This window comes from Cryptotermes secundus, unplaced genomic scaffold, assembly GCF_002891405.2.
Source record: "Cryptotermes secundus unplaced genomic scaffold, Csec_1.0 scaffold333, whole genome shotgun sequence".
Lineage (NCBI taxonomy): Eukaryota > Metazoa > Arthropoda > Insecta > Blattodea > Kalotermitidae > Cryptotermes > Cryptotermes secundus.
The window spans coordinates 167,238-184,030 of NW_019742965.1; the positions used below are offsets into that span (position 1 = coordinate 167,238).

The 16,793-nt window shown below is 36.5% G+C and overlaps 2 protein-coding genes across 2 annotated transcripts in view; one reads left to right on the top strand and one right to left on the bottom strand.

The window, feature by feature from the left end:
• LOC111873448 (septin-2) overlaps positions 1–11,529 on the top strand; it is a gene marked incomplete in the record, with an annotated part of 37,353 nt that extends 25,824 nt beyond the window's left edge. Inside the window, 7 exon segments of the mRNA XM_033755098.1 lie at positions 1,387–1,479; positions 2,423–2,588; positions 3,113–3,263; positions 4,322–4,487; positions 5,749–5,905; positions 9,037–9,118; positions 10,585–11,529. Of these exon segments, the coding sequence (XP_033610989.1) occupies positions 1,387–1,479; positions 2,423–2,588; positions 3,113–3,263; positions 4,322–4,487; positions 5,749–5,905; positions 9,037–9,118; positions 10,585–10,722 (953 nt within the window).
• The window catches only part of LOC111873443 (tRNA (uracil-5-)-methyltransferase homolog A), a 172,754-nt gene that overhangs the window by 86,967 nt on the left and 68,994 nt on the right, over positions 1–16,793 (bottom strand). The window lies entirely within an intron of this gene.

Consider the following 16,793-nt stretch of genomic DNA (forward strand, 5'->3'; position numbering starts at 1 on the left):
AAGTGGAATCTGGACAAAGTGGCGCTGGTCCTGGTTTTCTCCGAGTACTTCGGTTTCCCCTGCCAATCTTCATTCCACCAAATTCTCCATCATCATAATCACCCGGGGCAGGTACAATAGGCCTTTCAGTGACCGCCGTGCCGAGGGAACACAACTGGACTCCACCCCCCACTAAGCGAATTAAAAAAATACTCATTAAGACCAGCCCCTCTTCTCGTCGAAGAGGAGACTCGTTTCCAAACATATAAATTGTTTTATAATGAACAAAAAATTTGGTCATGTGTCCCGAAGGGGACCGAAACCAAGAACAAATATGCTGGCGAGGACCAGCAGAAATTTAGTGAACCTGAAATCTCATATGACTTAAACATCTTCTCGTTTCAGTTTCAGTTTGCGTTTAGTGCAGATACCTTTATCCCTGTATGAGAATATTTCATTGTGTTATCCAGATCATTAGCTAGGAATTCGTATTACGTGTGTACAGTACACTGTACTGAGTAATACGCAGTTTTCATTTTACTTCTTCTGTCTTTGTCTTTAATTTTGCTAGAAATCCATTACTTTTTCTGAAAATATTCTTTCAATTGAACTTAACCCCTTTATACTTCCAGTAGGAACGCTTCTTCTCAAGCATTTGGTAATGAACTGTTGGGGCTAGTGCATTAAATTCCAGCGTGTACAATTATGTATCCCTTCACAGCTCATGATAGTGTTTCTCAGTGTTTGAATCCTTTTTTTTTTTTTTTGTCAGAGCAGTGTGATCGCAAAATTTCCGACGGAGTGAAAATACTTTCAGGAAGTCAGTCACGGCCGAATTTATGAGAAAGTGACAGGGGTAATCGCCCCGGGGTCTCTACACAACAGATATAAATCCACAGATTTTTATCGAGATTTTTACTTCTCTAAAATCGCGTAGAGTTAGTGATGAAAAAAATAATTTTCTTTCAATCAGATATAATGGTTAGATTGTAATGATCCGTTTTTCTGGAAAGAGGCAGTAACATTCGGTCTACATAACATGTAATGGCGATATTATTATGTAACTTTCTTCAGGAATTAAAATGTTACATTTGTTACACTCCGGATGTAGAGTCACTGCCATGACTTGTGCTTCTGGAATTATGCTGTGAACGTTCCTGAACTACAGATGCATCACTTTTGTAATTCTGTAACCTTAACTCGGTCTTCTGGAATTAGGTAGTGGAATTTCTTTCGCGCCAGATATAATGATTATATAATCATGATTTTAACACCAAATCCCCTTTCGTGAAAAACGAGATACCTAGTGTGAAGGTTGGATTATAATTGAGGTAGAGGCTCTACATACTCGTACCGCGTACGTTTTTAACTCTAATGGCATATCAGTGTACATTCATCTCCTTGCAGACCGAGTTGAGAAGACAACTTCAATAGAGAAAAAGACGATGGATATTGAGGAAAGGGGAGTAAAGCTTCGCCTTACGGTTGTAGACACGCCTGGTAAGTATTCGCAGACATTGCTATGGTAAAAATATTTCCTACTTTGACAGTCGTAAAATGTAATACTCCGTGGCATGTAGTCCGCAAGCGAAATATACCGACCGGCGAAGTTAGTGCCAACTTTTGCGGTTAGAGGGTGTCGCGTCATCAGCGCAACGGATCCCCACGGCCGTTAATTTCGATTTTCTAGACCAGAGCCGCTATTTCCTTGAAATAGTTCCTCAATTATCCTCACGATGCTGAGTGGACCTAGTTCCAGACTCACTACTTCTCAGAAAATGTGGTAGCGCCGGGACTCACACCCGGGACCTCTGGATCTGTAGCAAGAACCTCTGACCACTAACCCACAGAGGCGGTCACGCAGAAAGAAAATACCAGTTAATATTTATTCAGGTGACTTGTCGAATTTTTATGTAAATAAATCGTAAATTATAGGTGGTTATCAACGTTTCGTGTCAAACTACTACCGCCATTTTCAGGCAGCCGTTGACAGTCCACGAGACTGCTTGGTGCCGTAACCGCGTAGACCACAACCTACATTTTCACTGCAGTGAAAATCTCAGATGAAGTCAGTGAAAGAAGAAATTTCTGATGGGATTTTAAAAATAAATTTAAAAATTAGAAGCAGTAATGTATATTTAAAGACTTAGTTTTTACGTAATTTCTTAAGTTTACGCGAAATGTGATATTCTGATCGGCAACTCTAGTACCGTCAACTTTACGTTTCATAAAATTAAACTAAGAAAAGCACTTTTGGAACGNACCATAGTAATTTTTAATTGTCCCATAATTCTCCTTTAAAATGATTTCTGCTTAGTGTGGTAATAAAATTCAGCGGAATAATATCAATATCTAGACACTTTCGAAATCTTTAGGTGTTGTACGTTTGAGTCTTTCAGGAAGCGATCGAATGAAAACAATAATTTATTGTGTCTACACGCAGGTTTCGGGGACGCAATAAACTGTGACGAAAGCTGGAGGGCCTGCTGCTCATACATCGATGAACAGTTTCGCCAGTATTTCACGGACGAGAGCGGACTGAACCGCAAAAACATCCAGGACAATCGCGTTCACTGCTGCCTATATTTTGTGCCTCCCTATGGCCATGGGTATGTGCAAACATTGAGACGTGAATCAAGCAAATTGGCACCGTACTTTAGCTCTGACTATCAATATTCATCTTTTTCAAGTGGACAACACAAGGTAGTTTCTTTTCTATGCTTTACCAAACACTTCCCCCCAGCGGTAAAGCTTTGTCTGATCGATATCATTGACTGTGGGTGATAACCAAACAGAACCAAAAAATGAAGCAAATCATGTGTGATACATATATGTTCCGTCTGCGTAAGATTGATAAGGGCTGTACTGTGTAATACAGTGTCTCAAAATACGTGTACATGCGCACAAAAATTCTGTATATTATCTCTTGTGTGTCTCATCTGAGCTACATATGTTTTCCTTATCACTATGAGTGAGGTATCAGCAAGTTCACTTTCTGAAGTTCTTGCAGTAGTGGCCGTGAGTAGTACTATCTTATGGGTTGTGACGTCATGTGATCCTGTATAAATCTACTGACCTTCCTCCAAAATGTTGTACTCCCCAGATACCCACTGGTTTGTTTGTACTGTTGCAGGCTGCGCCAGATTGACTTGGAGTTCATGAGGCGCATGCACAGAAAAGTGAACATCGTGCCCGTAATATCCAAAGCTGACACCCTCACATCTGCAGAGATAAAGCGTCTCAAGGACCGAATTATGGCTGATATCGAAGATCATAAAATTCAGGTCTACATAAGAACTTTCTTTGGAAAAGAATATACGTGTTTCTGCAGAGCCTTAGCATCAGAAATCTGGCTTTCTCTCTTTCTGTCCCTTGGTTCAGTGACGTTGACACATTGTAACTATTAGTGTCTATATAATCGATTATCACGAAGTTCAGCTCATGTCATTGGAGGCATCCTCTCACCTTTTAAATTGTTATCACCAAAAACAGTAATAAGGGATTTGTGATTTTTAGTGGATGCATCCTGTTGTGTGAAATATATAAATTTCTTTATTAAAATCCATCACAACACAACACAACAACAAAACAGTTGATGTCTAACAGTATTTTCCTATATGTTTCCACTTGTTAGAAAGCCATCATCAAGAAAATACACAATTAACGTGTTCTTAAGCTATTGAATTTCATGCACTGCTTTCTAAAAACCGAAACATGTAGCAAAATACTGTTAAACATCAACTGTTTTGTTATTGTGTTGTGATGGATTTTAATAAAGATTTGATTTTGACAGGGCCAATGGGAATGGATGTGTTGACTTCCCAAGTCCCTTCTGCTTCCATATAATCCCACATTGCTCATGTTTTACTGCTATCTGCTTCATGCTGATTTTTTGCTTGCCTCACTCTTCAACCCTGAAAACAGAGGCTACATGTTCCCACAAAACATTCATTGGTTTTCAAGGGACTACATGGTATTATATCCTAGGAGACTGAACTCTTCTAACAGAACTGTGTCTCAAATTGCAGTACACCTTTTTCTGCAAGAGTGTGCTAGTTAACAGTTGTACCTAAGTTAATAACTGAATTAATTTCAATTGTTTATTTATTTATGTACTTACTCAACAGCCCAGAGGTCAGTTTAAGTAAGCACAAGCTAAAGAAGGAAACAAAACAAACATACAGCCACAAACAAAAATAAAAACAAAGCAACCTGTGTAATTTAGACAATATAACAATTCAATAAGGACAATTATGCCGACCATTATGCAGGGAGAAAGAAATACACACATGTTCATACAAAAAACAACAACAACAACAACAACGATAATGGTTGTTTGCAGATTTACCAGTTCCCCGATTGTGACAGTGATGAGGACGAAGAATTCAAACAGCAGGACCGCGAACTCAAGGCATGTGTACCCTTTGCTGTAGTGGGCAGCAACACAGTCATTGAAGTTTCAGGCAAGAAGGTGAGGGGGCGACAGTATCCATGGGGTGTTGTTGAAGGTGAGTTTCATCTAAAATTTACTGTGTTCCCAATCATAAAGTGCAATGTGGTATAAGCATAAAAATCACTGTGCCTAAGCTGCATTGAAGGCATAAATGTAGAGCTACATGGATTCTAAACTTTGGGATCAGATGCTAGCAAGTGGCTGACTTAAATGCTCAAACATTTTTATACCCAGAAATGGAGCCCTTATTATATATTGGGTTGGAAGCTAAGATTGGGCAGAACTGTTCTGAACTGTTGTGACAAAGGTAAAAGTTAGAGCATATGTGCATAGCATAACCCTTTGTGTGTTCGCTTCTTTTGTGTAATTATCTTGTAAACAGTAAGAATAATGGTAAGTGTGTTTTTGGCATAAAAGTGTTCTTAATTTTTCTCTACACCTTCTGTTCATGATATTTTTCTTCAACAAATAATTACTAAGTTACACCTTGAGATTCAGGGCCGCGCCATAGCTCAAGCGGTTAGTCGCTGGCTTCCCACCGTGGCGGCCCGGGTTCGATCCCGGGTCTGGTCAAGTGGTATTTGTGGAGGACAAAGTGGCGCTGGGGCAGGTTTTCTCCGAGTACTTCGGTTTCCCCTGCCAATCTTCATTCCACCAATTGCTCCACAATCACCCTCACCTATCACCTGGAGCTGGTACAATCGGCCAGAAGTGGCCGCAGTACAAGGGACTTAGCCCCACCCCACTAGCATTAGAAAAAAAAATTTCACCTTGAGATGCATCCAGAAATACATGTAGGTCTTTATGTAAATTGTGTGGTGGTGGTGGTGGTGGGGGTGGTGGCGGCAGCGGCGGTGGTAGTTGATTCCTTGCAATACACAAAAAATTGCACGTCGTTCAACGGATTTGGAATTTTTTCCTTCTATCATGCAAGATACCGGCTACCTGTAGAGCCTAGCTTTAATATGACTCACTGACTGATTCTGATGTTATTTAATCATGTTGTTAAAGTTGTAAAGATTATGTAGTATTGAATGTTATAGGAAGATAAATGTCAAGCAAGTAAGTGTTTAGAAGGAGACAGTCATGGTGAGGCACCTATCTCACCATGTACCAGGAGGGAGTGAGGGAAATCCAAAAGATCTTGTCATTCAAGGGAGATTCAAAATGAATACCTGCTGAAAACAAATCTAGAATGTTACCAATTCACCATGTTACAGTGTGGTTTAGTCTTTATCTACAGCTTTCATGAATGTAGTCAGATATCTGTTCACTCACTTGCCTGTGGTATTTTTGTTTTGTTTGTTTTTCTGCAGTGGAAAACCCCAAGCATAGTGATTTCATCAAACTAAGGACAATGCTCATCTCTACACACATGCAGGACCTGAAGGATGTCACACAAGATGTTCATTATGAGAATTTTCGGGCACAGTGCATCTCTCAGATCTCACAACAAGCCATTCGTGAAAGAAGGTAATGGATTGTGGAGGTACCTATTAGACACAGCTGACGCTACTAAATAATTTAGCAGTTTGTAGTAGTTGGAAGGAGGTATAATAATTTTGGCAGTCTCTTATTGTTAGAAGTATCATATGTAACCAATGTAATATTGTAATATTTTACTGAAGGTATATATTTGTTACCAAACGAACTTATGTGTACATTTTCCAGTGCCACCAAAAGAAGGGGTAGTTTATAACAGTAGTTAGATAAAATTTATCTTGCAGCAGAAAGTGCTAGGAAGAATTACTGATGTCTACATAATTGCGCATTCTTCAAAGTTCACATTTCTATGAGTCTGCAAGCTTCATTTCGAGAACAACTCATTAGATGCCCATGAACTCGAATACTGGGGAACAGCTGTGAAGACAGCAGGCTGGAAAAGGCTTTTGTAAAGTGTAAAGATTAGCGATAATGCTGTAATGACTTTCAGAAGTGTGTCAACAAATCCAATATCCAATCCAAACCCCGCCTATAGTCACATACCTAAGTATGTGACAATATGACAACACGTACACCCACACACACACACATGTGCATGTGTACACAATATTCATTCCAGGTCATATGACAGGAAAAAAAGAAAAGGTTAATAAAGAGAGCTGTTGAATAATGGAGTTCATCTTATATCAGAGAGACATCCTGTGCAAGATATACGTATATTCATTCATTCATCAGTAATCTGTCAAGACGACAGGTCCACAGTCTCTTCCAAAACAGTTCCTCCACGTAATGTGATCTAGACCTCTCTCCTTCAAATGAAAATATCCTCTTCTGTTCCCAAGGTCATCCAGCATCTTCTTACGTCTTCTTCATCTTCTGGTTACTTCTATCTGCCCCTCTATCTTTCCTTCAGTAACTTCTTTTAGAAGGCAGTTACTGTGTAAGATATGACCAATCCAATTAGCCTTCCGTTTTCTTATTTTGTGTAGGATATTCCTCTGCTCACTGACTCTAAATAACACTTCTTCATTTTTCACACAATCGGTCCGACTGATCTTCTCCATCCTTCTCCAACACCACATTTCGAAGCTTTCCAGGTGTTTCTGATCTACTGCCCTAAGTGTCCAAGTTTCAGCCCCATACAAAGCCATGCTCCAAATGTAGCATTTCACTAGTTTCTTTCTCAAATATATATACAGCATTAAAATTAAAATTATGAAAATCCTACAGGTCTTATGGACTGTTCTTTTCTATGGGGCACCCACATTAAGCCAAATTCTTGAGTGGGATAAGAAAGAAAATGTCCTTGATTGATAGTAGGGTATTCCTGCTATGAAAGTGAGTTCCAAGTGAAACACAAGCTATGTTTACATCATGGAAGAAGCGCTAGTAGCTTCACTAACACTTGTCGATCTTCATTTTCTGCAAATATTTGTCCAGTTATAACAGATCACTTGAAGTAATTAAGGCAAGCAATTAATGAAACTATTTAGTGCTCAGAACTTCCAAAGTGGCCAGACATGCAAAGGAACTGAAGTACAGAATGCACTATGTTCTTCACTACAGTTTCCAGTGTAGATTTGGTGATTAGATTTATTGGATACTCACAAGTCATAACTACAAGTAATTACAACATCCTAAAAATTACTGTAACATAACACATAAAATAGGGTCTTCAAAATCACATGTTAAGTCATCACAGGCTGTTTTCTAAATCTTCTTCAACAATTCTCTTGATGCTCACAGCTCCTAGTTCCAATTCTCTCTGTATTTCATACAGCTCATAGCTCTCGTTATATAGCCATGGCATGGACTACATAGAGAGCCTCTTCTATTATTGTAGAGACATATCATCACACAATTGCCTAGCAAACAGTCTTGGCACATATTGTTATAGCAATGGGTTTCCTATTGTTGTCACAGGCTTAAGGGGGCAGGTGTTTACCGGCCATTGCATAGAAATAGCAGTTCTTCTATTGTGCCTGCAAATTCATTGCCACGAGAATGTGTTTAGCAACCCATTGCCTATCAGTATGTCACAATATTCTGCTGCTTAGCAGGGTGTAAGCTTTCATATTGTAGTGTTTAAATACCTTCTCTTCTCACTACAAAGCAGGCACTGGAATTGTTAGGTATTCAGTTGTTTAATAAATGTATTATTATTATATAACGCAAGTATTCAATTTTATTTTAGCTTATTCAGTGATAGATTTTCAAACACAATAGGTTATACAATGTTAATGGATGTTAATCGTGATGGATGAGTTGGGAAGAATGTGAAAGTAAATGACTGAGGTCCATTGTAAGATACTATCCAAACATTTGCCTAGAGGATCTGAGAAAAACCATAGAATCCTAAGTCAGGATAAATGATCTTCAGGGAGAAAATCAAATCCGGGAGTGCTATCCACTCAGCTACAAAATTTGATCTCAGTGTTGTCATCAGAATATAACTGAAATATACCTTCAAAACATAGGGTCCTTGAGCAGTAGATAGGTGTTTAGCCATTCACATCTCCATGGGTTAGTGTAATTGGAGGGATGGTTACTGTATGAAAGCTTGCAATTTAAACCTATCTTGAGTCTAGTTCAGTGCAGTTCACACTTTCAAATATTATTTCTCTAAGCTGTATTGTAATATTATCCTCCCATCTTTGATTAGATCTCCTAAATGGTTTCTCCCCTGTGTTTTACCAACATAAATTTTCAATAAACAGTGAATGGACAAGAATGATTCCAAAACTGTGACATTGTGTTGGTATCAGGCATGTAATATCAATGAGAGAAATAAATAACAAAATTTATTTCCTGCTGTCCTGCTGAAAAGGAGGTACCCCTTTAGTTTATTGATACTATTGTCATATGTCTGAGTATGATGGAGTTATTAAACTAATGAGAAGTATTATATTTTTCTTAAATTCTTAGTACAATTGTATTTCTTTGTTTTACTATGTTTTTCACTACTGAGGAAACTGAAGTCAAATATGGAAAAATTTTTGTTTGAGTAAATTATAATTGTCCATGACAAAATTGTTACTATGACTTACTGAGAATTTGACATGTACCTTTGGAAATCACGAAAGTATAACTTCATAATCAAAGCAAATTTTGGGGTTATGCTAATAGAAATTCTTGTTGGAACCTGTCTGTTTTGGTTGCAGCAAATTGAAGCGAGATTCAGGGCCTCAGTTTGAATCCAGCATCACAGATACAGACAGGTTACTGTTGCAGAAAGACGAGGAAGTAAGTAACTGTGAGAATCTTCTATTGCAAGTATTCATAAAATATCGGAAGCAAATAACAAACTATTAAGCTTTGGTTCAGGTGCTCTTATTATCCCCATGTCTATGCACCATGTTGTGGAAGTGTATGAGAATGTGACATATAGCTCAGTGTATTCCTTTCCTCAGTACCAGATAAAAGTATGTTAGTACGTTCAAAATCTGGCCACATTTATGTTCAAACTCAAAGTATCATGTGCAATAGCAGACCTCATTTGAAGAACAGCAGTTTTAAAGAGTTGAACTCAGACTTGAAGGGGATTTCAATGAAACTTAGATATCATAATAATATCGTCAATATTTTATGAATCTTTGATGTTCAACGAAACAATGTAGATGTTAATGTCATATCAAATGTTATGGTTCCACCGTCTCATGTGCAACCCATCTTTCTATAACACTTATTCACTTTAAAGGTTTTGCACAATATGTCAGTTTTAACCTGTTGTAAGTTTTTCGCTAAATGTTTCGACCAATATGGTCATCATCTGATGTTTAGAATTATAGTTGAGGGAAGTGCTGTGCTCCTCTTATCACGGCCTTGGTTATTAATTTTTGGTGTATGGCCCCGTGTATGTGCATGTGTATTCCAAGTGACGGGTTCTACCTATTGTTTTGGGCTTTGTGTCTTTTTTTTACAAATGCATATCACAACAGGAAGAACGTCCTGTCACTTGGAATACACAAACACATAGAGGGAACCATACACTAAAAATGAATTACTGTTGCCACGATGACAGAAACACAGCGGTTTCCTCAGCTGTGATTTTAAACACCTGATGATGACCATATTGGTAGAATCTTTTAGTGAAAAAAGATTAAAAAGGTTTTAAAAGGTTAAAAGTTATAAGATGTGCACAATTTTAAAGTGAATAACCGTTTAATAAGTTTTATAGAAATATATTTTGCATATGAGGCAGTGGAACCAGTATTTGATATTAAGTGATGTATAGCAGGATGCTATAATATGATATTAATGTTGTGTATGTGTTCTCTCTTGATTCATTCTTGCACTTACTTCATTCATCAACAGTCATTAATTAGATTCATGCATCCATTTTGTTCATCCTTCCATCCTCATCTGTCATAGATCCATGTACCCAATTGCACCTTCATTAACTGAATGACTGATCCCTTCATTCAACTATTTATTCATCCTCTCATCAATCAAACCCCCATTTCATCTATTGTTCACCTACCTATCCATTTATCAATTACTTCTTTTAGTCACATAGTCTTTCATTCATCTATCTTCCCTTTCAACTCTTCACCCATTCTTCAGTCAGTCCCCTATACATTTAATCATGCATCCAAATACAAATATTTTAATTAGGCTTAGACACAGTTTTTTTGTAGAGCCTAAAGCATTTTCCTGCTAGAGTCAATTTTTCTAGCATTTTTGTCTCTGACAGTAAGGGAGGAACACAGATTCGCCGCATGCAAGACATGCTGACCCAGATGCAAGAGAAGCTGAAAGCAAAAGGTCATGGTCCAATGTTCAGGTCCCAGCTTAGCAGCCCCAAGTCTGATGGTGACAACAAGCGTGACAGCATTGTGAATGTGTAGTGATGCAAGGAAATGACACAAAACTGATAATTGAGATGTAGGTAATTATTATGGTACATCATGGTAAGGCTGACAAAGTACATGGCCTTTCACATTTCTTATAGCTCAATCATGAAGTCAGTATTACTGTTTACTGGTCGTTACATTGAGAAGTAGAAGTTTTATAACAAATACCTTCTTATTATGTGTGTTATAATGGTACAATAATGAGGCTCACAAAGTACATTGCTTTTGAAGTTTCGTACATGTCAGTCATGAAGTCAGATTGCTATTTGTCAGTCATTAGCTTGAAAAATAAGACATTGTATGAAGGATGAATAGCTTGTGGGCCTACACAACTAGAAATATCTGCCCTATTAAAATTTACAGGTTTTTGCTATTAGTAATTCAAGATACAGAATAATTATGGAATCTAAAACAATTTTAGATCTTCATATAAAATGAAACAACTGTTTCTTAGTTTATAACCAAAATTAAATTATGTGATATTATATTTCATTAAGAATCATCTGTTCGTTAAGGATGCAAATTAATAGAAGATGAAACGCTTGACCATATAACATTAGTTTTAAAGTGGAAAAATGATGTAAACTGTGATTTGTTAAAAATGTTTATGGAGTAAATGTAATAAATAAGGAAAAGACATTGTGTAACAAATGGAGAACCTAGTTCACAATAAGCTGAAGGCTGTAGTACAGGATTTGTGAAAAACTGAATACCAATTCATCACAGTTAACTACCAATCACTGTCTTAATGACAATAAAACACTTAAACTGTATCACTGAAACATTCTGTATAACTTTGGGTTCCCCCCCCCCANGACTGACATTTCACTGATACCTGTTTGACATTCATGTATGTTCAGTGTACAGATGTCATGAACAAAGTGTAATCACAGCATCATGTTGATAGGATGGAAGAGACCACAAGTAAATATTTCCCCTCTCTTCCTTACAGTCACAGACTGCTTACATTAATCAGCAGGATTTGCGATCTCCCCTTTAGGATTGCCAGTTAGCAATGGGCATAGGATGATAAATTAATACTTGCAGATCACATATGGACATTGAAATAATATAGTCCATATCCAGAAGAAATTCATGAGTATAAATGAAAAATAGCCATAGGTGAAATTATTTAGTTTTCCAAAGTTCAGTTCCATGTCTAAAGTCAACAAGTTCCCAATTGTTCATGTGAATAATAACAGAAAATCTAGTAACACAGTGGAACTTATTGGTGGATATGATTTGAACCACAATATTCAAATTAATGGAATAATAAGCTACCTGACTTTCACAGCAGTTAACTGTACTGCACTGTACTAATAAAATTTCCGTTCCTTAAAATGGCATTGCATATGGCAGTAGCCTATTAATCTGAGCTGCAATAATGGATTACCATCACCATAGTAGTTTTCCTAGTGACTGAGAACTATAATTGACTGATGCTTCAGTTTAATAAAAAACAAACCAATTTTTATTCTTGTCTGTTATGATCCTGTCATTGTTATTTTGCACCACTATGTTCTTTCCCATCAAGAACGTTGTTACTAAATTCAATTAATCATGTGACCAATTTTGCATAAACCTACTTTTTACAGTAGACAGAAGTTAACATAATGTTGTGTTTTAATATAACACAATAAAAGTTTGTTTCACTTACTTTAGTTACTTCTTGAAAATAATACTAGTAATTGTTAATAGATTGCTAAGAATTTGTCATGGTAAAAAAAGTTCATCATTTTGCTTTTATGTAACAGTCCTTTATGTAAATATTATAAATTTACAGATAATGATCTGAATTCAGTCTCACCAAACCATAAATGTGTTTGCAAGGGGTGAAGTGGGCATGGTGGCAGCCACACAGCTTGTAGGGAACATTGTCCATAATTGTAAGATGATGAATATTAATCTTCTTAAACGGTTTTAACATAAGATTGTAAACAAATTTTCTAGCTGCTGTTTTGGAAAGAATTCTGGCAGTGCCCATGATTATACAGATATTCAGAGGAAGCAGATATTAAAACTCAAGCTGTTTATTTTTCAACGCAGCTATATGGGGATATATCTTGTTCAAACGATATTAATGGTATTTTAATTTGAGGTTTGTAACAGAATAATCTACAAAAAGATAATTTTTCATGCTGAAAATGGTTACATAACTTAATTCTTTGGTTTATCGTCATCAGTTAGCATTCAAGGATTTGGACCACTCCTTGACCCACTCTAACCTTATTTTTCCAATGATCTCTTCAAATGCCTTCCTTGGTTTCTTGTTCAATGTATCCATATGCATCCGTGCATATGTATGAACACCATTTGACATAATGCTATTATTCATTTAAGAATAAAGTCATATGTTGCTCATTTATCCAGCATATTACTATATATTAATGGAGTCATTCTATTTATTCAGCAGGACTCATTAACAGGTTTAATTTAACTATCTTTCAATAAATTCAAATGAATATAATCAAAAGATTGACAAAGTATAACCCCCACAGCAGAGTGTAAGAATGACTGCTTTCCTAGATAGGATATAGGTATAGGCCTATATCATACACACAGAAATGAATCATGCTTAAAAATAGGCAACATCTGTGCAAATAGAAACGTTCAATTTTACATTTTTGTCATTTGGAAGTCATATGTATGTAATGCATTTATTTATTGCATTTCCATTGCCAATAGCAAAATAGTTCATGGTTCTTACAATGAAGCTTCATAAGAATGCTACAAACTGTGACACTGTCCAAGTTGATTTCTTTAGAAATTTTAGTTATTTGTACCATTTAATTTTTTCCATTTCATCCTCACTGTTTCCTCCATAACTATGCTTAAGCTTGGGTAGCAGAAAATTGAATCTTTTCTTTGTGGATTTATTTTTACAATATGCACTTCCTTCCAAAATTTTCCCATTTCATTAATCATTAATCATCCTATCCAGTGGTATATAGTCTTGATATTAACATCATTGTTAAATAATTAACTTAAATAAATGAATGGTAGAGATACTGTATTGTACATCATGTTCACTTTGTATGTCATTAATATAAAATATAAGGTTCATCAAAAATGTTTCAGGTAAGATTTTTAAGCCTGCATCTTACTGAGATGTATAATTTATTCCATGTGCATTTTATTCATGATGAGCTGTTTTTGAGAAATTTATAAAGTCCAGTTTTATTGTCTTGTACAGCAGATATATGCAGTCAGAGTGCCCAACTTTGCTTGGTCCTGACACACACTAATTTCTGTTTTAATTTTATACATTTTTTCTCTTTGTATGAATGTACTTGTATACAGTCAGATTCTTTGACAAAATAGAACATTCCTTGTAAATTCACTGCCATCTTGAATTTATACACACCACTTTCTTTGAATGGACTACATTTTACAGTGCCGCATTTTTATACATTTGGTGGTTCTGAATGTGCAAATTATATTTGTGCTTGTAGAATATTCAGCCTGACACCTGACAAATCCATCCTTGTGCTTTACATTGATATTGTGCAGACAAATTCTTGTGTTTAGTACTGGAGTAACAAGTAAATGTAATTTTTAAACTATCAACATAGTTTCAGTTTAAGATTGAGAATTTCAGCTGATTGATCAGAAAAATTAGAACAGGGATTTATATTTACAGATTGATGATTTTCATGCTGTTTTATGGCAGTGTTTCAGTTTCATGTATTATGTGAATGAGAGGGAAGTTAACATTATGTCTGAATCAGCATATACAAGAATTTTGGAGAAGATTATTGTCATCTGTATGACATATATTCTTGTGGAGACTGAGGACTGTGAAGGCATAAGTAGCCTGATGGAGATTCAAACCTGGAACCTCCTATAGCATTCCTGTTACACTGACTTGTTCGCTGGTTATTTTGTTACATATTCTCTCACTTCACAAGGTTGCTTATTATTTGTTGAGAAGTAAGGAAAAGAAAGGAAAGATACAAAGAGAGAAATAAAGATTGTGTGAAAAAATGTGGTGTTCCTCAATAAAATATGCAATTGGTGACTGTGAGCAATCATAAAATAAAATAAAATGTAAATTATATAAATGCTGAATAAGTTTAGGAACTATGAAATATTACATCACTGTTGCCATTCATTCAGCTTACAGCTTAAGGCGACATCTGATCTAGTCACATGCTTCAGTCAGCTTCAATAAAAATCTTTTGCCCTCCCCACATTCTCTGTATATTTACAGTAATTCTGCTATATCCCATTCAGTGCTGCATAACCTTAGCAGTAGCAAGCAGCGTGAAATGGTGAGCAGAGAATTTTCAAGGGGAGGGGGATATCGTGGTCTACATGCGGTGCCATCTTGGCATTCACACAGAATGATGAAGGAAAAAGATGAAATACCTTACAAATGTCCACATTTCTAGCCAAGACTCGAACTGAATACCTCCCAGACAAAAGTCAGCCTTGTTGTCACATGATGGGCGTTGATAGGTGAGAGTCTTGGTAGGAACTGAAGTAATAACAATTCCATAATTCTGAAGAAATTGTATTACAGCCAATGTGCAAAAGATGTATTAAAAGTTTGAAGTTGAGGCTCTCCCCATGGTGGCTATGATGACTTCTGTCTTATGGGATATAAGGCCATGTAGTCCAATGAAAGTGAACCAAAGTTTTTGAGGAACATATCACTTCTATCATCAGGTTTGAGGAGTAATCCAAGCAAGAAACCAGCACAAAGCAGGCAGCAAGCAGTTGATTGGCTTATTCTCCAACACTGAAGATGGAGAGAGTATGTTCCTCTGAAACTTTCGTTGACTTTCACTGTGATACATCTTTGTATCCATTCTTATACAAGATCCCTTTGCAATTAAATATTTTCATAGGCGCTAAGTTTTCAGGTTACATCCTTCTCCACCACTGAAAGAAGGGGGAGAGAGGAACAGATTTTGCTATTGAGTTCATTCATACAAGAATTGACAACCATTACAATTTTGATGATTGGGTAGTTAGCATGATGCTGCCCAAAGCAAAGGCAATTATCTAAAAATTCATGAAATTCTAGACTAAAAAATTGACGTTTGAATAAAAATATTTTTTCTCTATTTGGTCTCAAGAATTCAAGCCTAGTGTATTTTATGTGGTTCTGTCAACCAGTATATCAGTGGTGAGAAACTCTTTTCACTTCATGAGCCCACTTTGAAGGGCTCATAAACCTGATAATATAAGGTGGCATGTAGACCTGCTATTAGACAACGATCATGAAATAAGAAACTATACAACAACCATTGTAGTTAATGGCTGTGTGAACAATGATTATTACTAGGAAGATTCTGGTAACAACAACAGAGGAACAGAGTTACATTTTGAAGTCCTACGGGCCATATGTTGTCACCAGTATTATGAACCAAAGATACTGAGAACCTCGGTGTATAAACTCAGTATTTTCTAGGTCAGTGTAGTACATAATTATTGAAATCAACTGAAAGACTCTGAACTTGTACAGTAATATTTGTTAAGGCTGATACAATCAGCACATTGTGACCAGATCTGTTAGAATATTTTAAATGTTTGTAAATTTAATACTATTGAATGTGTTCCTGGAATGATACTGTTGTTCATTTTTAACTAAAATTACTGAAAATTCCATAAAGAGAATTAATAATGGTTTAAAGGTAAATTGCAAATCTTACAACAGAGAAAGCAAATTTTTCACAGATGTTTCACTGTTTTGCATGTGAAGTATTGTATGAAGTATGGTGCATGTAGGGCATTGACTTTGTGGGATTTAATATCATTCCATTATAGCATGGAGCAATTCTCCTGTCCTGTAAGGGCCATTTCCTCCTCTGTTACCATGCCCCAGATTAGCTTTTTCCAACCTATGAAGTATCCAGAATATACACAGCTGCAAATCTCATGGGCTACTACCTCAAATAAAAGAAGGTAAAGGTAAAGCTGTCCCTGTGTCTAATTTAGCTCCATAGCATGATGACCTACAGGAGAATGGAGATGTAGCTCTTCGCTTTCTTTAGCCTTGGCAATATAAGCAGAGGGAATTAAGTCATCAGCTTCCCCTTTGGGGGAAATATCTCCTAGAA